This window comes from Danio aesculapii, chromosome 7 (genome assembly GCF_903798145.1).
Source record: "Danio aesculapii chromosome 7, fDanAes4.1, whole genome shotgun sequence".
In the NCBI taxonomy this organism is placed as follows: Eukaryota; Metazoa; Chordata; class Actinopteri; order Cypriniformes; family Danionidae; genus Danio; species Danio aesculapii.
The window spans coordinates 72,660,538-72,685,537 of NC_079441.1; the positions used below are offsets into that span (position 1 = coordinate 72,660,538).

Sequence of the window (25,000 nt, forward strand, 5' to 3'; positions counted from 1 at the left end):
GCAAGAAGGTCGCTGGTTCGAGCCTTGGCTGGGTGAGTCGGCATTTCTGTGTGGAGTTTGCATGTTCTCCCTGCGTTCATATGGGTTTCCTCCGGGTGCTCCGGTTTCCCCCACAGTCAAAAGACATGCAGGACAGGTGAATTGGGTAGGTTCAATTGTCCGTAGTGTATGAGTGTGTATGGATGTCATTCCGCTGTGGCGACCCTGGATCAATAAAGGGACTAAGCTGAAAAGAAAATGAATAAATGAATGAATGAATGAATGAATGAATGAATGAATGAATGAACGAATGAACGAACGAACGAACGAATGAATGATATGTGTGTCAAATGCAAATAAATGAAAATATTTATTAGATTTTCTTTCATGTTTAACACAAATAAATTAAATTTATGCATTTATATTTTCAAATATTATAGAAAAGTACAGCTTCTTCTTGATTATTGTTGTTTATATCGTTACACATTACAGTAAGTTGTATTTATTAATTATCTAGTCACTTGTATTGCACATTATTTATTGATTTATCTATTTCTGTAAATTATAGAAAAGTAAACATATATATTTCAGAAATTAAAGTACAGTATATCTATGAACATTATGCATTGAATTTTCATGTAAAATTATTTTAAATTAATTATAGAAAATAATACATGTTGGCAACACAGTGGCTCAGTGGTTAGCACTGTCCCCGCACAGCAAGAAGGTCACTGGTTTGAGCCTCAGCTGGGTCAGTTGGCATTTCTGTATGGAGTTTGCATGTTCTCCCTGCGTTCATATGGGTTTCCTCCGGGTGCTCCGGTTTCCCCCACAGTCCAAACACATGCGGGACAGGTGAATTGGGTAGGTTAAATTGTCCGTAGTGTATGAGTGTGTATGGATGTTTCATTCCGCTGTGGCGACCCCAGATTAATAAAGGGACAAAGCTGAAAAGAAAATGAATGAATGAATGAATGAATGAATGAACGAATGAATGAATGAATGAATGAATGAATGAATGAACGAACGAATGAATGAATGAATGAATGAATGAATGAATGAATGAATGATATGTGTGTCAAATGCAAATAAATGAAAATATTTATTAGATTTTCTTTCATGTTTAACACAAATAAATTGAATTTATGCATTTTTTATGCGTTTATATTTTCAAATATTATAGAAAAGTACAGCTTCTTCTTGATTATTGTTGTTTATATCGTTACACATTACGGAAAGTTGTATTTATTGATTATCTAGTCACTTGTATTGCACATTATTTATGTATTTATTTATTTATTTATTTATTTATTTATTTATTTATTTCTGTAAATCATATGAGACGTAATCATGCGTGTTGTCATATAAATATATTCCAGAAATTAAAGTACAGTATATTTATGAACATTATGCATTGAATTTTCATGTAAAATTATTTTAAATTAATTATAGAAAATAATAGTTGTGGGCGACACAGTGGCTCAGTGGTTAGCACTGTGGCCTCACATCAAGAAGGTCGCTGGTTTAAGTCTCAGCAGGGTCAGTTGGCATTTCTGTGTGGAGTTTGCATGTTCCCCCCATGTTGGCGTGGGTTTCCTCCGGGTGCTCCGGTTTCCCCCACAGTCCAGACACATGCGCTATAGACCATTTTGAGGGATGTAAACAAAAACAGTGGTTCCCATGTATTTCCTGTTTTACATTTTTATAATTTCTAGAGCTTCAGAGAATCAAAAAAGAGCCACATATTAATAAATAATGTTATGCTAGCTGTTTTAACATTAAGTTCTGATTAAATCGCCTCTTGTTACAGTTATGGAATAGTTTGATAACAAGCAGGAAATGTTCATGGGCCAATGACATGACCACATTGAAATGGTCAATAGTGGAATTAATGAACTCAACTGGCGAATGTGAGAGTGTATGGGTGTTTCCCAGTATAGGGTTGCAGCTGGAAGAGCATTCGCTGTGGTGACACCTGATGAATAAAGAGACTGAGCCAAAGGACAATCAACGAATAAAAGAAACGAATAGTAGTTTGATCAAGGTCATAAATTGATTAACGTTTTTGATTTTTGTATTATATTTCTTATTAATTATATCAAAAATGTTGATCATTGTCATTTATGTTTCGCATAAATTACAGAAAGTATTATTATAATGATAGTTTGGTCGTTAATATTTGTAATAATATAACAGCATATGTTTTCCTGCTATTTTATATTGCTCATATATTAGACACTTTATTTTTGGTGTTTATATTTCTTATGTATTACAATGGATATATAAAGTGAGGCGGCACGGTGGCTCAATGGTTAACACTGTGACCTCACAGAAAGAAGGTCGCTGGTTCGAGTCTCGGCATGTTCTCCTCGTGTTGGCGTGGGTTTCCTCCGGGTGCTCCAGTCCAAACACATGCACTATGAACTAAGTTGGTCGTAGTGTATGAGTGTGTGTTTGTGAATGAGTGTGTATGGGTGTTTCCCAGTACTGGGTTGCAGCTGGAAGGGCATCTACCGTATAAAACATATGCTGGAATAGTTGGCGGTTCATTCCGCGGTGGCGACCTCTGTTAAATAAGAGACTAAGCCGAAGGAGAATGAATGAATGAAGCAAGTGTGTATTATTTATTAATGTTTTATTAAGAGGAAGCAGCATATACAGCATCATTTTAATATTTCTATCATCCCTAATTTCCAGATTTATTTATTTTATAACCAACATAAGAGCTTTGAAACGCAGTCGCCGCTGCAGTCAGTGAGAAATCTGAGAAAATGAAAGGAGATTGCCTTTCGTTTCTCAGAAATGTTGTCACTTGCAGGGTGTCCCGACAGAAAACACAGGATTTGTGTCTGTAATGCGCACGTGTAAAGAGAAAGACCGAAGATGTGAGAGTGTGTAAACCCACAGAAAGTGTCAGAGCATCTGTCTGTCTGTGTGTGTGTGTGTGTGTGTGTGTGTGTGTGTGTGTGTGTGACGGACTCTTCTCCTCTTCCTGAAGTCCTGGATTTACAGGAGTCTCCTGAATGCAGCTCTCAGTGGAGACTCTGGCGTTTTGGGAATGAATGAAGCAGGATTTACACTGTCTGCTGTGCTCTTTATCCTCATATTAAGGGCTGTGGAGCTGCACTGTGAGTCCCTGCTGAAGATCGGCTTTTATGAGGCTGGTTTTATGTGTGTGTGTGTGTGTGTGCTGCGCAGTGATGAATCTGCAGCCGCTGACACCTTTAGCAGACCTCCAGGCCCAGTTTGATGGGGTTGGTTTGCGGCGGTATAGGGTTTGTTTGGCCCGTGGGGCGGCAGAGATGAAAATCAGCCTTCGCTTAAAGGAATAGATCAGCTCAAATTGAAATCGCAGTCTTTTATGCACTCTCCTGTCATTTCAGACCCATATTATAGTCTGTCTTCGGTGGAACATACACAGAGTCGCTGCTTTACATGCAGTCAGTCTCATCCGTGTGGTTTTTTCATCTTAGATTACAGAAAGACTATTTGTTATTGTTTTGTCATTGCTGTTTCTCTTTAGTGATGGGAAGTTCGGATCATTTTACTGACTCGGAGCTTTGAGTCTTGTTCAGCGAGGTGAACGAATCATTTTTGAGTGAGTCATTTCGTCCAATTTGCCTAAAATATTATTAAAATGTTAGTAGTTGCTTTCAGACTTATCTACAATTACACCAAACGTTGATCAAACTATAAACAAGTCAGAACTATACTGCTGTAAGAAGGAGATAGTAATCAGTGATTGGTCTTTTGTCTATGATTATGTCAGCTCAGCTCTTCTGTCAGCTCTTTAATTTTGAGTGGTTCGTTCACATCACGCTGACAGTCTCATATAAGCTTAACCAAAGCTCAGAGTCTGAGCCGAAAGGAGCCATGATTAGTTCATCTTTCGAGTCTTCGAGTTTTTGAGTCATTCGATCAACACGTGACAGCATGTAAAGAGAGATGACTCAAACCCGAGGACTCGAGAAATGAATGAATCAAATCTTTTTCTAGCACTAAATGCTTATTGGCTTCTGTCTGTGATGTGATGAACGAACAACTCAAATCTAGGACTCGAGAGATAAACGAATCAAATCTTATTCCAGCTCTAAATGCATATAATTGGCTTCTGTCTGTCACGTGGTGAACGAACGATTCAAACCGAGGATTCGAGAAATGAACGAATCGAATCTTATTCTGGCTCTAAATGCATATGATTGGCTTCTGTCTTTCATGTGATGAACGAATGACTCAAACTGAGGACTTAAGAAATGAACGAATCAAATCTTTTTCTGGCTCTAAATGCATATGATTGGCTTCTGTCTGTCACGTAATGAACGAACGACTCAAACCGATGACTCGAGAAATGAACGAATCAAATCTTTTTCCAGCTCTAAATGCTTATTGCCTTCTGTCTGTCACGTAATGAACGAACGACTCAAACCGAGGACTCGAGAAATGAAAGAATCAAATCTTATTCTAGCTCTAAATGAATATGATTGGCTTCTGTCTGTCACATGGTGAACGAACGAATCAAACCGAGGACTCAAGAAATGAACAAATCAAATCTTATTCTGGCTCTAAATGCATATGATTGGCTTCTGTCTGTCACGTAATGAACGAACGACTCAAACCGAGGACTCAAGAAATGAACGAATCAAATCTTATTCTGGCTCTAAATGCTTATTGGCTTCTGTCTGTCACGTGATGAACGAACGACTCAATCCGAGGACTCGAGAAATGAACGAATCAAATCTTATTCTGGCTCTAAATGCTTATTGGCTTCTGTCTGTGATGTGATGAACGAACAACTCAAACCGAGGACTCGAGAGATAAATGAATCAAATCTTATTCTGGCTCTAAATGCTTATTGGCTTCTGTCTATCACGTGATGAACGAACGACTCAATCCGAGGACTCGAGAAATGAACGAATCAAATCTTTTTCAGGCTCTAAATGCATATGATTGGCTTCGGTCTGTCATGTGATGAACGAACGACTCAAACCGAGGACTCGAGAAATGAACGAATCAAATCTTTTTCTGGCTCTAAGTGCCTTTCATGTGATAAACAAACGAATCAAACCCGAGGACTCGAGAAATGAACGAATCAAATCTTAGTCTGGCTCTAAATGCATATGATTGGCTTCGGCCTTTCATGTGATGAACGAACGACTCAAACCCGATTGAGGACTCGAAAAAAGGAACTAATCTCCTGCTCCACCTGCACAACTGTGCGCATGAGCAAATGAACTATTCACTCACTGAGAGGACTCATCGTTCTCGAGTCACATAAAAGATTCGTTCAAAATGAACGAATCATTCAAGAACAACCCATCACTATTTCTCTTAAAAACAGAAGGAAATATCGCTAACTCTTTACAATAAGGTTGTAATAGTTAATATTAGTTAATGAATTTACTAACATGAACAAATAATAAACAATACAGTTATTATGGTATGTATTCATCTTTGCTAATGTTAGTTAATGGAAATACAGTTGTTCGTTGTTAGTTCATGTTAACTCATTCATTTTTCTTCGGCTTAGTCACTTATTTATCAGGGGGTCACCACAGGGGAATGAACCGCCAACTATTACAGCATATGTTTTACATGGCGGATGCCATTCCAACACTGTGAAACACCCATACACACTCATTCACACACACACTAATACACTATCACCAATTTAGTTGATCAATTCCCCTATAGCGCATGTGTTTGGACTGTGGGGGAAGCCGGAGCACCCAGAGGAAACCCACATCAACATGGAGAGAACATGCCAACTCCACACAGAAATGATGAACTTAATTGGTGTATGAGTGAATGAGTGTGCATGGGTGTTTCCCAGTACTTGCGGCTGGATGGCATCCGCTGCATAAAACATATGCTTTAATAGTTGGCGGTTCATTCCACTGTGGCGACCTCTGACAAATAAGGGACTAAGCCGAAGGAGAATGAACGACTGAATGAAGAACAAGGACAGCGTGTGGATTTGTGTGCAAACTCTCCCTTTAAGGCGACAGCGAGCGCCAACGCTGCGCCATGTGGAGACTGGAGAGCAGATTAGCGGCGCTGCCATCTGATGCTAGTGTTGATGACACAGTTGTTTGGGGAAATAAAAGGCTGTTTGTGTGCGGGAATGGATGCTCATCTCGTGCCAACTCACCCTGAAGTGCTTGTTATCCTCCTCCTCCTCCTCCTCGGCTTTAATATAATGCGCTTTAAAGAACCGACGCTCCTTTGTATGCAGATTCCTCTATTTCTGAAGGCAAGCGTGTGTGTGTGTGTTTGTTTGTTGGAGTGTCTGTCCTCACACTCATAATCTGGTGAGCAGATTTCGGGTGATTAACGTGTTATTTAAACCGGCTTTTGATTTCTCTGGAGGCACAGCAGCGTCTCGGCCCGCTGTTTGCCAGTTTTAAGCCTTTTTCTCTGCAATCGCTGGAAGAATGAAAAGTATTTCCTGCAAGCTTCAGTCGCCCACGGCTCGTTATCGCTCTGCTTTTGTCCTGTCGGTGCAAATACCTGCAGCGGTGGAAAGCCGCTGGGAATGTTAATGTTAATTTGGTGGTGATAAGTGTTTTGTGTAAATGCTGTGGGATTTTAGTGGAGGGCTGTTTCTGAATGGCCAGGATTGCGTCTGTTGTTGCTGAAGATCTGCTGTGTTCATACTCTGAATCTCACAGCGAGTGTTTCTTTCTGCTTTATTTTGTAACTGCAGACTCGAGTATGCAAATCTGTGATTTCACATATCTTTGCAAGATGGATGTCATGCATTTATGCATTTCGCAATGCGTCAGATGAATCGATAGCACACAGATGCGAATTAGATTCATGCACAACACTGGAATATTGCTTGAAATATTTGCGAATAAAGCAACATTTCCGTTCAGCGAGAAACAAAAGGGAACACAATTATCACTTAATGATAAACTGGTACCAAATATTGCTCAAAGAAGTATAGTTTGATGCATTGGGAGAAGCTACGATGGGGTTTTTTCTTCTCTATTAATGAGTTGCTCCTCGAAGATGATGAGGAAACGCAATGTGGGTGAGACGGCCTTTTGGGAGCGCCATTTTGATGGTCCATTTGGTGAATTTAAGTTACATAGCAGCTAATTCTCATTAGATTATAAGTAGACTGTTAGGTTAGGGTTGGTGTAAGTTGACATGTACTTGCAAAGTTTTTTATAGTCAGTTAAATGTCTGTTGAAGGAGCATATCAACAGATATTAAGCAGACAGTCTACTAATACTCAAATAGACCATCGAAATAAAGTGTTACCATTAATAATAGAAGAATAATAGCTATAATAATATTAATAGAATAATAATACTGAAGCACTGTGATGGTGGACTGACGGCTGAGGTGTTTTACAAACAACAAAACAACCTTTCAGATCTTTTACAATGTGCTGCAAAGTCAGTTAGTACTTTCACACATACGATCACACTGGTGTGATCAGTCTTGGCTGGTCCCTGAAGTATACGATCACACCGGTGTGATCAGCCATAGCTGGTCCCTGAAGTATACGATCACACTGGTGTGATCAGCCATGGCTGGTGCCTGAAGTATACGATCACACCGGTGTAATCAGCCATAGCTGGTCCCTGAAGTATACGATCACACTGGTGTGATCAGTCTTGGCTGGTCCCTGAAGTATACGATCACACCGGTGTGATCAGTCTCGGCTGGTCCCTGAAGTATACGATCACACCGTTGTGATCAGCCTGGGCTGGTCCCTGAAGTATACGATCACACCGGTGTAATCAGCCATGTCTGGTCCCTGAAGTATACGATCACACCGGTGTGATCAGCCATGGCTGGTCACTGAAGTATACGATCACACGAGTGTGATCAGCCATGGCTGATCCCTGAAGTATACGATCACACCGGTGTGATCAGCCTTGGCTGGTGCCTGAAGTATACGATCACACCGGTGTGATCAGCCATAGCTGGTCCCTGAAGTATACGATCACACCGGTGTAATCAGCCTTGGCTGGTCCCTGAAGTATACGATCACACCGGTGTGATCAGCCATAGCTGGTCCCTGAAGTATACGATCACACTGGTGTGATCAGCCATAGCTGGTCCCTGAAGTATACGATCACACTGGTGGGATCAGCCATGGCTGGTCCCTGAAGTATACGATCACACCGGTGTGATCAGCCATGGCTGGTCCCTGAAGTATACGATCACACTGGTGGGATCAGCCATGGCTGGTCCCTGAAGTATACGATCACACCGGTGTGATCAGCCATGGCTGGTCCCTGAAGTATACGATCACACCGGTGTGATCAGCCTTGGCTGGTCCCTGAAGTATACGATCACACCGGTGTGATCAGCCATGGCTGGTCCCTGAAGTATACGATCACACCGGTGTGATCAGCCATAGCTGGTCCCTGAAGTATACGATCACACCGGTGTGATCAGTCTCGGCTGGTCCCTGAAGTATACGATCACACCGTTGTGATCAGCCATGGCTGGTCCCTGAAGTATACGATCACACTGGTGGGATCAGCCTTGGCTGGTCCCTGAAGTATACGATCACACTGGTGTGATCAGAACGTTCAGAGCGCACACCATGAACTGTTAAAATTAAATTCTGACGGCGCACTGAGACACAGATAGAGGTCATAAATCACAATGTATTCGTGCTTTCAAACAAATAACATTTATTTTTGGTTTCGGACATTCAAATACGCATAACTACAATCAAAACATACAGTTTAATGTATGTAAAATACATGCGGATGTCCTATGGAGACGGCAATAATAATTAAACTTCAATACAAAATTTATTTTTCTGCCTTTATTAAGTAGATAGGACTGGATTTCAGACTGGAAGCAAAGTGGGAGAGAGAGAGGGGGAAGGGACAGGAAAAGTCCTCGAGCTGGGATTTGCACTCTGGATGCCCTAAAGTGCTACTGCACCATATGTCAGTGCCAGGCCCATGCACAGACCCTTACAGGGGGGTTGGAGGGGAGGGAGGAGGAATGCGTGAACGGACGGACTGTTATGATCACAAAGTGAAGAGCGGGGGGGGAGGGGGGTTGGGTTGGCTTGACCAGGGGGAATGGGCGGGGATTGAGCAAGAGGGATTGATGAGGGTATTCAATGTTTGCATGATAAATGCTTAGCAGGTGTAGCATTTAGCTTACTGTAGAATGCTTTAAAGGGGTTATAAATTATAGATGTGTGGTTGGGGTGGTTGGTGGGTGGTTAGGTGGGTAGGTGGGTGGTTTGGTAGGTAGATCAGTGGTTGGTAGCAATGTAGTTTTGTAAGCAGGAAAGTCGATAATTGAATAGGTAGCTAGATTAGATAAGCAGGAGGGTGGGTTTGTTGGCTAGGTGGGATGGGGGTAGGGGAATAGTCAATCGGGTAAACTGGCTTGGTAAGTAGGTCAGTTAGTGGTTGGGTAGATAGCTGGACATTAGGCAATGAGTCTGGGTGGGTAGGTAGCTAGATGAGAGTTAGTTAGCTCGGTGGGTTGTTGAGCAGCTGGTTAGGCGGGTGGATTTATGGGGTTGGTAACTAAATTGTTTTGGCAGTAGGGTGGGTAGGTTGGTTGGTAAGGTAAGTTTGGTCAGCAGGTATGTGGGTTGATAGATAGATGTGTGGATAGGTAGCTTTAAGTGGTCTTGCTGGTAAGTGGGTGGATGGAATTGCTTGGTAAGTTTGGTGGGTCAGTAGCTTGGTAGAGGGGTTGGTAGGTAGGTGGATGGATTGTCAGGTAGGGGTGTGGGTAGGTATTTAAATTGGTGGGTAGGTGCATGTCAGGCTATGGTCATGGTTAAGAGTATGGTAGGTATGTAGATTAAGTTGAGACTAAGTTGAGTAATTTTGGTGAGTAGGGTCGGTTGGTAAATTGGTGGCTAGACTAGTGGGTTAGTAAATAACTGGGAGTGATGGTTAGATAGGTTACAGTATGGTAGGTAGATAGATTAGATTAGACCAAGGTGAGTAGTTTGGGTGAGTTGATCTGCATGTGGGTTGGTGGATAGGGAGGTGGGTAGTTATTTTTAAGTGGCAGGTTGGTGGGTGGATTGGCTTGTTAGGTATCTGGGTAGATAAGATAAGTTGGAATGGTGGTTGGATTGTCAGGTAGTTAGATGGAAAGCTGGGTTGGTGGTTGTTTAGGTATGTAGGTATAAAAATAGGTACATATGTGGTTGTGTATATAGGTGAATAGATTGATGGAAGGGTGGGTGGCTGTATCAGTGGGTAGGAAGGTCTAGACACACATCCAATGCACTAATCAGTTTTGGAGCAGGACACATTTGAACAACTTATTCAGACTGATTTTGTAATCTAACAAGTTCTCAGAAGAATATAAATGGGGGGGTTTGTTCATGAGCGTCATGACCTTGGGTGAATGTCAGGATTTTCAGGGAATTGAGGATTAAATGTTGATGTATTCCTCAGACAAAGCACATGAGAGATTTTCATTCTCTAGTTCTCCTGTCCTCATTCACTTTCATTATACTATCGATTTGTCATCTGAAAGCACCTCTATTATATATTTGAGCTCTGTTAAGGACTGCAGGATTATTCTATTAACTCTCTGTGTGTGTGTGTGTGTGTGTGTGTTTGTTCAGAGCTGGAGGTGGCGAGGATGAGCACAGATGGAAATCTCCCCGATCTGAAGTTTCCACAGAGTGGAGGTCAAGGCAACGCCATCCACCTGTCAGCAAACACTCTCAAACAGCACGGCAGAAATGGTACGAGCACACAGACAATCACATGCTACAGTAACAGGGTTATTCTTACAACTAGGGCAAAATCCTCATGTCATTATGTTAATCATAATGATATATATCATGATATTGTACCTCTTCTGTAAATTTAATCAATTAATAGTTTTCATACTGTATTTTGACCACATGTGAAGGACTACACATTCAAATACCTAAACCTAGCTAAAAATCAACAGAAAATTTAAACATTTAATCAAATTAAATGAATAAATGAATCAGTGATACCGAATAACACTGGACACTAATGCCACTTCTATTGTTTGACTCTGAATATCTCAGAAATTCCAACATTTTAGTTGCCAGAAAGCAATAAAAGGCCAATAAGTGTGGATCCTCAACAGTTTTATGAACTAGTTTCTTTCATCAGAGGTTTTCCTACTGGCTACAGAAACCCCAGTCAACAGGAATCAGGGAAATAGTTTTGTGTTGTAAGTTGGTAATCCTAGACTCTGCGGGGGGAGTTATTTGATATTTTTCACATACACGCACGCACGCACACACACACACACGCACACACACACGCACGCACGCACACACACTAAAAAAAGCAAGTGAGATGCAAAAATAATGAGCAAAACCGTAGCTCTGACAAAAGAAGGCAGTCAAGCGCTAATGACATTTCAATAAACGCTGAATCAAATCGACTCTGCGGTTACATTTTTTTCCTCTCCCTCACTCAAAAACCTTTGTGACTTCCAGTAAACGTCGCCGAGAGGAACAAAGCATTATGGGTGTTATGCATTCATTACGTGATCTGCTGAATCCCATCTAATCAAAGCTCAAATTATTTCGCCTCATTGCTCCTTTCCTGTAATATAACGACTAAAGCAGGGCTTCGATCAGCTTGAGACGGTGTCTGCGCGCTCTATGATGTGCTAATGAAGTCTTTTTTAGTGAACTCTAAAGAAACGAGCAGCACAAGCGCATCAGGACATGTTCAGCGGCAGATTTTAACGAGTTTTGCTTTGTTACTCTGTCGCTTTTGGCTTGTAAAGGCTTTAGCAGGTGCCTGATCTCCAGTCGAGCTCCTCTTCAATCTCTCAGGCTGAAAAAACAATTACTTTTTCATTGAGGAGCAATATTGGCTTTTAATATTACCTTAATAAGGACAATATCGACCACATGAACTGGAAGCTGCAACTGTTTTTTTATATATAATGTGATGCTCTTCATAGCAAAACAGAATTAAAATCTCTCTCTCTCTCTCTCAGGTGAGATCCGCATGGCGTTCGTCCTGTATAAGCATCTGGGCTCATACCTGTCCACTGAAAACGCCAGCATGAAGTTCAGCAGCGAGACGTTAAACACCAACTACTCTGTCATCGTCAACTCTCCCATTATAACGGCGGCCATCAACAAAGACAGTAATAAAGTCTACCTGTCGGACCCCGTCATATTCACAGTGCGACATATTCAGGTACGGAGCCATACTGCATGTGCTTAGCGCTGCATAAATGAAAAGTCCTTTGTCAATGGACATTCCTGGCATTCTTTAATCCCGCTGGACTGTATATATGTGTGTGTGTGTGTGTGGGAATGGTTGGGTTACTCGGATGAAGAGGTGATGAATAAATGGTCTCTTTAATGGTGAGTTCCTCAGTCACACCACCAGCGTTTATGCCTGAATTATTTTTCTCCGAGCACATTATTGAAACGCATCCAAAGAATTACACACACACACAGAAACTCTGCCTCCAGCGGTGATTAGACAGGTTGAAAGACCGGGGAACTTGATTTGGCTGCGTGCATGCATGTGTGTGTGTGTATGTGGGTGGAAGTTCACCAGTGAGGGGAATCAGCACACCACACATAAACTCCACAGATTTGCACAGAATCCTAGCAGCCAGAGCTCTGCACGTTCTGCCACCCCGTGTGTCTGTTTACTGTAGATTTTGGCTAATTTCATTACGCTCTCAGCCACCAGGAATAATCTTTAACTGTTTGCTGCCCATTTTAACACGTATTACTGAGAGTGATTTCTATAGATTTTTCAATCCTATTCTGTGGAACTCTGTGTATTGTCAACCCAAATTCTCAATAAAGATCCTGCCCTGCAACTCCCAAATGACCATAGAAAGTTAAAGACCCCCCATCCAAAATTCTATAGAACTCAGTTGATTTACCATAACAGATTGTCACCCCAAGTTCCACAAAATTCCAAAGGCCATATCCCATTGAATTCCATTGAATTCCATTGAACTCCTTTCCCTCAATTAGCACAGGATTCAAAACACTCAGTCTCTCCAAACAAAGAAGATCTCCTCAAATACCATTGAATTCAATAGAACCCCAAATTTCATAGACCTCCATTAATTCTCTGCCCTATATTATCACTGCAAGTTCCTTAGAATTTCATAGACACCCCCCCACCAAATCCTTTAGTATTCCATTAATCCACAACTTTAGATTGTCATTCCAAATTCCATTGAATTCCATAGATCTCCTCCCTCCAAATACATTAGAATTACATTGAATTCCCCTTGCACCAAATTCCATAGAATTAGCATTAATTCCCCACCATATTTTGTCACCTCAAGTTCAGTAGAATTCCTCATAACCCCTCCCCCCAAATTCCATAGAATTACATAGACCCCCTCCCTCTAAATACCATATAATTCCATAGATTGGCATAGAATTCCATTAATTCACTGGTCTGTATTGTCACTATAATTTATATAGAATTCCTTAGAGACCCCCTTTACTGAATCCAATAGAAATCCATTAATACACAGCTTTAGATTGTCACCATGAATTTAAAAGAATTCCATAGACCCCCCCCCCCCCCTTCCTCCAAATGCCATGGAATACCATAGAATTCCATAGACACCCCTCCATCAAAGTCTATAGAATTTCATTAACCCCCCCTCCCCCAAATTCAATAGAATTCCATTAAATTCCATTAATTCACTGCCCTATATTGTCACCCATAGTTCCATCAATTCAATAGACACCCTCCTCCACCAAATTCCAGAAAATTTCATTAATCCACAGCTTCACATTGTTGCCAGAATTCAATACAATTCCATAAACACCCTCCACCAAATCCCATAGAATTCCATAGACCGCTTCCCTGCAAATACCATAGTATTCCATTGACTTCCATTGATCCCCTTCACCCAAATTCCATAGAATTCCTATAAATTCCATTGAATTCCATTAATCCATGGCCCTATATTGTCATTCATTGTTTTATAAGTCCCATAGACACCCCTCCACCAAATTCCATAGAATTCCATTAATCCACAACCTTAGATTGCCACCCCAAAATCCCATAGAATTCCATAGATCTCCTCCCTCCAAACTCCATAGAAGACCATAGAATTTCATAGATTCCCCAATGAATCCCATAAACTCCTCCACCTAAAATTCCAACCAACTCTACTGCCCCCTCTCCCCTCAAACAATATAGAATTCCAAAGACCAACTTCTCCCAAATATACTAGAATTACTGTGATTCCCTTCAAATTCCAGTAGAATTCTACTGACCAATAGATATTAACTATAAACTATGTATACCACAGGTCCCCCCACCCAAATTTTATAGAATTCCAAACCCCCCCATTCCCTAGAATGTGAAACATTTCCACAAATTCTGTATAATTCCACACGTTCATCCCTTGACTCCATAGAACTCCATTGACATTTCCCCCAAATCCCATTCAATTCCAGAGATTTTCACCCAACATTTGGTATAATGTCAGATATTGTGTGTGTGTGTGTGTGTGTATGTGTGTGTGTGTGCGTGTGTGTGTGTGCATGTGTGTGTGTTTAAATGACTTTGTGATATTAAAATCTCCATCCTCTCTGCGTCTGATGACCTCATCTAGTTTAGTGTAATTTGAGGATCAGTGAGCTCAACACCATAATAATGAAGACGCGTCCTGTTTCTCTCAATCCTGCCTGTCTTTGAACATTTCTGAGCAGACTGAGAAATAAGGAGCGTTTCTCTCATGGGTTAACCTCGTCTTACTGCGAGTGATGATTTATTTATGAGATAAATCCAGCCGTGTTCAGAGTCCGGAAATTAATGCATGTCATGCGCCAAATACCACTGGTGAAATTGGTGTAAGGAAATAAATATTATGCAGTTACCTTTTTTTTTTTTTTCCTCCCACAAATTTTATACAACATATCAATTATTTGACAGATGCAACTTTACCATGTCCAATAGATTAAATCTGGCCACTTAATCTCAATGCTAAATGGTAAAGTATAGAAGGGATACAGCTGTGGTTATGCACATCAATATGGCATTGTTTGTGTGACACTGTACAATAAGTTATATTTTTGCATTACTTTTGCATTACTTTAAGGTTTGGGTTTGGGGTTGAGCTGCAGGTAGGCCTTACACTCAAAAAATATATATTTTTTACTTTTAGTTTAAACTACTTAATTAAAATAAGATGAAACAACACAATTCTTGAGATTTCATTGGGACTTAATTTTTTATGTTCAATCCACATAAATTTGTAAAAAGTGTTAACTTAATCGATTTGTGTTGGGACAACATGAATGGATTGTGTGGAACCCTGCATTTTTTACAGTGTAATACAATACAATTTAATGAGTAATTTAATAAGTAATATGAATAATAATCGATATAATTACTGTTTTTACATTACTGTGATGATTGGGGTGGGGATAGATGTTAATAAAATACAATTAATGGGTCATTTAATAAATAATATGAAAAATTATCAATATATTTACTGTTTCTGCATTACTGTGAGGATTGCCTTTATGGTTAGGGTTGGGGTAGACATTAATTAAATGCAATTAATGGGTAATTTGTTAAATAGTATGAATAATGCTTTGTATATTTACTGTTTTTACATTACTGTGAGGGTTGGTTTTAGGGTTGGAGTAGGGATAGCCATTAATAAAATACAATTAATGGGGTTAATTAATAAATAATATCATATAAATAATAATTGATATAATTACTGTTTTTACATTACTGTGATGGTTGGGGTAGGGGTAGACGTTAATAAAATACAATTAATGGGTTAGGGTTAGGGTTAGGGTTAATTAAATAATATATTAATTAAATTAAATAATATAAATAATGAATTAAATATAGTTAAATATAGTAATTAATTATAATTATATATTATATATATAATATATATATAATAATTAATTATATATATAGTAGTTATATATAGTAATTAATTAAATAAAATAAATAATAATCAATATAATTACTGTTTTTACATTACTGGGGTGGTTGGGTTTAGGCTTGGTAGAGGTAGACGGTAATAAAATGTAATTAATGTGTAATTAATTAAGTAATATGAATAATACTCTGTGTAATGACTGTTTTTACATTGCTGTGATTGTTGGGTTTAAGGTTGAAGTAGGGTTTGACATTAATATAATGTAATTAATGGGGTAAATTAATAATTAATTTAAATAGTTGGGTTTAAGGTTGAAGTAGGGTTTGACATTAATATAATGTAATTAATGGGGTAAATTAATAATTAATTTAAATAATAATTATTGAAAATACTTTGAATGTTTTATATTTTGTTGCAGACATACAGTGTCATGCTGCAACTGTTTTGCAGCAATTAAAAAGTCCCAAACCCTATTTTTAACTGTCCAAAATGGGGGAAAATGTGTTTTTACTCTCTGATAGTCAAAGCAAGTTAAATATGCATAAAAAACAGTCCGGGAAAAGTGTTTTTTGTAAATTCAGACCAAGAATTCACATATATGGACATCATTTTTCTCTAAAAGTACATCGTATCAAAAGATGATGCTTAGGTTTTTATTCTAATTAGGTTCCAATAAGCCAAAATAGCAAAGAGAAATAAAAAATGCTTGTAAAAAAGCACCTTGGGCCTTAAAAGGTTAATGAGATAATTTAATAAATAATATGAATAATAATTGATATAATTACTGTTTTTACATTACTGTGAGGGTTGGGTTTAAGGTTGGGGTAGGGGTAGATGTTAATAAACTACAACTTAATGGGGTAATTTAATAAATAATATGAATAATAATTGATATAATTGCTGTTTTTACATTACTGTGAGGGTTGGGGTCGGGATAGATGTTAATAAAATACAATTAATGGGGTAAATTAATAAGTAATATGAATAATAATTGATATAACTACTGTTTTTACATTACTGTGATGGTTGGGGTCGGGTAGATGTTAATAAAATACAATTAATGGGGTAAATTAATAAATAATATGAATAATAATTGATATAATTACTGTTTTTACATTACTGTGATGGTTGGGGTAGGGTAGACGTTAATAAAGTACAATTAATGGGGTAAATTAATAAATAATTTAAATAATAATCAATATAATTACTGTTTTTACATTACTGTAAGGGTTGAGTTTATGGATGAGGTGAGGGTAGATGTTAATAAAATTCAATTAATAGGTCATTTATTAAGTAATATGAATAATACTTTGTATAATTACTGTTTTTACATATGGGGAATTGAATAAATAATAAAACTTGATGCCACAGCTGTATCCCTTCTAACAACAACCATGCTTAACCATATATTTTGCAGTTTGACCATTTATCACACTGTATTTGGTGCATTGTGATTGATCGTTGTTTGAGCGCATTGGAAACGTTGAGTTTGTTTTCAGATTAGGAAATAACAATATAAGGAATAAATAATTGAAGTGATTCGTGATGATTGGCAAAGATTTGATTGTTATCATCATTACTGCATTCAGAAATCACCCAAATATGCGGATTTGATGATCAATAATCATTGTTGGTTATTGTCAGTGTTGAACGGCTTCATCATTTTGAGGAAACTGCAATGCATTTCACTTGATCAATATTCTGATGGATGTTGCATTCAAAAGAACGCCATTTTGTTTGATCTATAAATCATTCAGAATATTTTAGCAGTCTTCACTGTCGTATTTGATAAATGTAATGCGCCGTCGCTGTATGAGAGCATTAATGTGTGTTTTTCTGATTTGCTCTCTGACGCAGTATGTGTGTGTGTGTGTGTGTGTGTGTGTGTGTGTGTGTGTGTGTGTGTGTGTGTGTGTGTGTGTGTGTGTGTGCGTGTGTGTGCGTGTGTGTGTGTGTGTGTTGTTCGTTCTCCAGCAGTCAGAGGAGAATTTCAACCCCAACTGTTCGTTCTGGAGCTACTCGAAGCGCAGTATGACGGGTTTCTGGTCCACGCAGGACTGCCGGCTACTCGGGACCAACCGGACACACACCACCTGCTCGTGCACACACCTCACCAACTTCGCTGTGTTAATGGCTCACGTGGACGTCAAGGTAGAAACACTGCACGCTAGGCAGGATCAGTCATTTGCATTTCTCTGTTTTGCCCTGTGCTCTGCAAACATTAGCTCTTCTCAGTATCTTTGTGATTGGGAGGTCAGTGACGGAACCGTAATGTGTCCCATTACTCCAGTAGTCCTAACAGGAAGTCAAACCCTATCTGACTCCATCTTTACAGGCACGGTTTATCCAAGTGCTCTGCTGATATGAATGCAAATGTTTACATGATTTCACGGTGCAATATTTTACGCATCGCAATGTTTATGCACATTATGAACTCCCCCAATTATCTATACACATTCACACACTGCAAAAACAGTCCTGTTTATAGTCCAGATATCTGAAAGTTATTAAATCAAGAAGCATTTTCTAGACAATCAGCAAATATTGTCTTGATTTCAGAATTATGGAGTCAAAATTAAGTGAGTTTTTCCTTGAAATTTTAGATATTCTCTCATTTTCCTTCGGCTTAGTCCCTTATTTATCAGGGGTCACCACAGCGGAATGAACCACCAACTATTCCAGCATATGTTTTACACATCGGATTCCAGCCGCAACCCAGTACTGGGAAACACCCATACACACTCATTCACACTCATACACTATGGCCAATTTAGTTCATCAATTCCCCTATAGCACATGTGTTTGGACTGTGGGGGAAACCGGAGCACCTGGAGGAAACCCACGCCTACATGAGGAGAACATCCAAACTCCACACAGAAACACCAACTGGCCCAGCTGGGACTCGAACCAGCGACCTTCTTGCTGTGAGGCCACAGTGCTAACCACTGAGCCACCGTGCCACCCAATTCAAGATATTTGGAATAGAAACAAGACAAAAACTCATGTGAACGTCAACGTAGAAACACTACAATTCAAGAGTTCACACTTAGCTGATGATCCATCAAAGGCTTGTTTGGCATGCTGTCCCAGGAGAGAGGCCAGAGCTCAAGGGATCCTCGAGCCCGGGGCTTCCTCCTGTTCACAGAGCGAGAGGGGAGCGTGAGCTCGGTGGATCTCAAAACTTCTGCAGTAGCTAAGGGAACACGTGAGGAAAAAAGGGGGCTAGACAAATGCTTGATTGTCATGCATGATGTATATCTTTGGATGGTGGGAGGAAACCGGGGAAAACCCACGCGGACATAGGGGAGAACATACAAACTCCTCACAGAAACGCCTACCGACCTGGCAGGACCAGGGCTGGCAGTGTTCTTGCTGTGGGGCAAACAGTGCTAACCACAGGGCCTCCATGCCGCCCGATCTATGGTAAAGGAGGAGAACGGGGAGGAAGGGGGGTTTCTTCCAAACGAAGATAAAGTGGACTGAAGACTGTGGTTATTTATAGTAGCTTATGGCTCATATGATTGGATGATACTGATTAGCTTAATACGAGACCGGCTGTGATCAATCATAAGCACGTGATCCTCTCGAAATTAGTTTATGAATAAACCTCACAAAGAAACATCCGACTCCATCTTTACAGTCACGGTTTCTCCGTCTGCTCTGCTGACATGAATGCGAATGTTTATGTAATGATTTTTAGGTGCAATATTTACACATCGCAGTGTTTATGCACATTACGAACTCCCCCAATTATCTAAACACATTCACACACACACTGCACATATCTAAAAATTACTAAATCAAGAAGCATTTTCAAGATGAGCAACAAATATTGTGTCAGAAATAATGATTAAAAATTAAGTGAGTTTTTCCTTAAAACAAGCTACACCAGATTATTTTGCTTGTTTTAAGGAAAAACTCACTCATTTCTTAATTATTATTTCCATAAATAAGACAATGGGCTCTATTTTGACAACCTAAAGCACAAAGTCTAAAGCGCATGATGCAAAAGCATTAAGGGCTCCTCCATTCAGCCTCTTTACTTTAACTCTTTACTTTACTCCTTTACTTTACTCCTTTACTTTGGTGGAAACTCACTCCACTGAACACATCCATTAGCCTTCATATTTAATTTCCTCTGTTAAGCACACAGATTTGTGTCTAAACTATTTCTAAATTCAGCTCTAATCTCCAGCAAGGAATAAATGAACAATAATAATGAAGTGTGGTCAAAACACTGAGTTATATCCAAACACACGTCCTGTTCTGATGCCCATATGGTGATGTAGACGTCTCCAAAACCCCACAGGTGGATAAATCTACACTTGTGTTTATTAAAACGAATATAAATATGCAGATAATCAATAATACTGCTGATAATAATCACATTATACAGATGCAGATTATCATGAATGAACTGAAAAAGCCCCCCGAGGTGAAGAAGGCATGGAGGCAGTGCTGTTTATATTGATGTAGGAAATCATCATTTCTGGATCATTTTAATCCTTTAATTGTTTTCATCTGTAAAGATATTTGTGTGTTGCTGATCATCCTGTGTGTGTTCAGCAGTGTGTAAGCTTTAGGACCTGCATAGGCACATAACTAACACGCTCTGCTGGACTTTAGAGCAGCTTTTAGTTGGTCAATGGTCGGTCTATTTCAGCTCCTCAAAATAGCAACGCGCCTTAACACACCTCCTTTTTAGACCAGCACACCCATGAGTCCACAAAGTGGTGCAAATGGATTTGCTATTTAAATGACGTGGAGCAAAACGTGAACAGTACTGGTCTGAAAATAGCTGGTGGTCTTGCGCCTTATTGTTCTGGGTGTATAATGGAGCACAACATGTTTTGATTGTCCTGAAAACGCTTCTTGATTTAAGAGTGTGTAGATATTTGGACTAAAAGCAACACACTGAAAAACACTCATTAAAGTGTTTGCTTTTAGAAGAGATCTTCTTTTTTTGTGGTGGTGTTGGTGAAATCCATCAGTCTGCTGTAAGAGAAAGTGAACTGAATGTGTTTATGAGTGAGAAACGAGCAGACAGACGTGCGGTGTGTGTGTGTGTGTGTGTGTGTGTGTGTTTGAGGCAGGTGGATGTGGAGCAGATCTCTGCGGAGAATCTTTATTGTTTGTTGATGACTCCGGGCTGTGAGGTGCATTGTGGGAGATCAGCAGGTGGGCGGTCTTTATCTCGCCATATGATCCATGATCAACCACCGTTCCCAGCTGCGCCACTTCATACACGCTGAACAAACACACACACACACACACACACGGGTGTATTTTTGAAGACTGCGTTCTTTCTGTTGCTTTTTTTATTCATTTTGTGTGTGTGCGTGTGTGTGTGTGTGTGCGTGTGCATGTGCGTGTGCGTGTGCGCGTGCGCGTGCGTGTGCGTGTGTGTGTGTGTGTGTGTGTTTAAAGGCCAGTGTACTTCTTCTTCTGACACAAGGCTTGCTGAGTTTTTGTGAGTTTCTGATATGCGTTACTTTCAGAACGGTCACTTATTAGAGCAGAGGAACAACTATACTGTATAACTATGTTAAAGAAAACTATTTGACTAGATATTACTATATTAACTAGGTTAACTAGAGTAATTAGCCAAGTGTTGAATGGCAAATGATGAGAAGCCAGTCCAGGAGACTCGTATCTGCAGATTATTGGTTAGTCTGCAGTCAAACAGCGTCTTCAAGAAGATCTCCAAAATGACTCTGATTTGAGACAGAGCTGTCCTGTCTATCTTATATTTTTAGGAGGGGCAGTGTATAGAAAATGGGGCTAGTTTTGGTTGAAAATCTTGTTTTAGGGTCTTGAATAGATCCTGAGGTTTCACCTGTCCTGATCAGCTTCAAAGCATCACCCAAAGACAAAGGCACAGTCGTTGGGACGCTGCCTTTAGCATTTGCATCACTTTGGCTCAGCCAGTGCACAGGAAGCAAGAGGTTTTAATGTCTCTCACACCCTAGCTAGAGTTTTGAATGAAAAAATCATTAAAAAACAAAGAATATAACTTTTCAGCTATATATATATATATATATATATATATATATATATATATATATATATATATATATATATATATATATAATGTATACCACTGTTAATTTGAAACTAGATTATATAAATTTATATTCTCACACAAGTGATTTTACAAGTGACAGGTTGAGAAACGCCCACTGCAGGGGGAGACACACACTACCTTTTAGACAAACACGCCCACATTTAGACAGAAACACAAGCTCTTTTAGACATAAAGATGCCCCCTTTTAGAAAAAAAAAACACACCCCCATATGGGCAAAGACGCCTCCTTTTAGACATAAATACGCCCCCATTTGAACATAAAGACACACCCTTACAGACGTAAACACACCCCCTTTTGGACACAAACTCACTTCCTATTAGACATAAACACGCCCACATTTTGACAAACACACCCACTTTTGGACATAAAGATGCCCCCTTTTTGAAATAAACATGCCCACTCTTGGACATAAACACGCCCCTTTTTAGACATTAACATACCCCCATTAGGACAAAGACGCCTCCTTTTAGACATAAACACGCCCCCTTTTAGACATAAACATGCCCCCTTTTGGACATAAAGATGCCCCCTTTTAGAAATAAGCACACCCTCATTTGGGCAAAGACCCCTCCTTTTAGACGTAAATATGCCCCCATTTGGACACAAAGACACACCCTTATAGAAGTAAACACACCCCCTTTTGGACACAAACACGCTTCCTATTAGACATAAACACTCCCACATTTAGACATAAACACGCCCCCTTTTGGACATAAAGATGCCCCCGTTTAGAAATAAACATGCCCCCTTTTGGGCATAAACATGCCCCTTTTTTGACATAAACATACCCCTATTAGGACAAAGACGCCTCCTTTTAGACATAAACACGCCCCCTTTTAGACATAAACACGCTTCCTATTAGACATAAACACATGCCCACATTTTGACATAAACACGCCCCCTTTTGGACATAAAGATGCCCCCTTTTAGAAATAAACATGCCCACGTTTGGACATAAACACGCCCTTTTTAGACATAAACATACCCCTATTAGGACAAAGACGCCTCCTTTTAGACATAAACACGCCCCCTTTTAGACATAAACACACCCACATTTAAACATAAACACGCCTCCTTTTGGACATAAAGATGCCTCCTTTTAGAAATAAGCACACCCTCATTTGGGCTAAGACCCCTCCTTTTAGATGTAAATATGCCCCCATTTGGACATAAAGACACACCTTTATAGAAGTAAACACACCCCCTTTTGGACACAAACACGCTTCCTATTAGACATAAACACGCCCACATTTAGACATAAACACGCCCCTTTTTAAACATAGACACGCCCACATTTAGACATAAACACGCCCCCTTTTGGACATAAACATGCCCCTTTTTAGACATAAACATACACCCATTAGGACAAAGACGCCTCCTTTTAGACATAAACACATCCCTTTTTAGACATAAACACTCCCACATTTAGACATAAACACGCCCACATTTGGACATAAACACGCCCCCTTTTGGACATAAACATGCCCCTTTTTAGACATAAACATACAACCATTAGGACAAAGACTCCTCCTTTTAGACATAAACACGCCCCTTTTTAGACATAAACACGCCCACATTTAGACATAAACACGCCCACATTTAGACATAAATAAGCCCCCTTTTGGACATAAAGTTGCCTCCTTTTAGACATATATATCTGACTAACTTTTCAGCTATATATGTATATCACTGTTAACTTGAAACTAGTCATTGTCATAACAGTGGTTTGTTTATAGACAATCCAAAACTAATATTGCTTAAGGGGGCTAATAATATTACTCACTTATTAGAGCAGTTCTGCAGTTTTTGTTTTGCCGTTTCTCTATTGAAGTCTGCTGTTTGCGTCTGACTGTTGTTGTGGTCGAGCGAGGGATTTTTTTATTTTATTTTCTCTCCGTTTGGCAGGCGTCGGGTCGCAGTGGGACGCAGCCTCAGTCTGCCGCATTTAGACTAAAAGCTTCATTTACATTTTCCATTCAGAGCCGAAGTTCGGGCTTTTTACCTGGAGAGAGCCAGAACAATCGACAGGAGTGAAAGAGTGAAAAATGAGGGGGAAGAAAGGAATTTTGACGGATGAAACAATGAGCTGGCGCAGTGGTCTCCAGAGGAGTAGATCACTGACAGACGCTTTGATTAGCAAGAGGGAAGGGAAAACCACAGGCCTCCTTCAGGTCCTGCTGCTTTAAATAAAATCTCATTTACACTTCGATTTCATTTACACTGTGTGAGGCACGTCAGGAAGAAGAGGTCAGTGTGCAGAGCAGATGAAGACACGCCCACTGCCGCGAGAGACACGCCCCCCTTTTAGACATAAACACACACTCTTTTAGAAATGAACACGTTCCCTTTTGGACATAAGACGCCCCTTTTTAGACATAAACACGCCCCTTTTAGACATAAACACTCCCCTTTTTGACATCAACACCCCCCTTTTGGACATAAATATGCCCCCTTTTGGACATAAAGACGTCCCTTTTAGACATAAACACCCCCCTTTTAGAATAAATATGCCCCCTTTTGGACATAAAGACGTCCCTTTTAGACATAAACATGCCCCTTTTAGACATAAACACCCCCCTTTTAGAATAAATATGCCCCCCTTTTAGACATAAACACGCCCCTTTTAGACATAAACACGCCCCTTTGGACATAAAACACCCGCCTTTTTGACATAAATATGCCCCCTTTTGGACATAAAGACGTCCCTTTTAGACATAAACACCCCCCTTTTAGAATAAATATGCCCCCTTTTGGACATAAAGACGCCCCCTTTTAGACATAAACACGCTCCTTTTAGACATAAACACGCCCCCTTTTTGACATAAATATACCCCCTTTTGGACATAAAGCTTCTAACAAAAGAAAAATACAACTTAAATGGCTGTATTTGTTGTATTTGCATCAGCTCTGCGATGCACGTCCAGTTTCTGTGTTCAGTTCGTTACTACCATGGTTGAAACCCAGGCAGGCAGTCAGGCAGCGTAATACAAAGAGTGGACCAAAGTGCCTCAAATAATCGGCAACTAATAGGGAAAAAAGAAAAATAGAATAAAGATATGCATTTTTATATTAGACAC

General features: G+C 39.8%; 1 protein-coding gene across 1 annotated transcript in view; it reads left to right on the forward strand.

Moving 5' to 3' along the window:
• LOC130232525 (adhesion G protein-coupled receptor L3-like) overlaps positions 1 to 25,000 on the forward strand; it is a 242,469-nt gene that overhangs the window by 163,184 nt on the left and 54,285 nt on the right. The window contains 3 exon segments of the mRNA XM_056462477.1: positions 10,562 to 10,684; positions 11,932 to 12,137; positions 17,812 to 17,988. Coding sequence (XP_056318452.1) covers positions 10,562 to 10,684; positions 11,932 to 12,137; positions 17,812 to 17,988 — 506 coding nt within the window.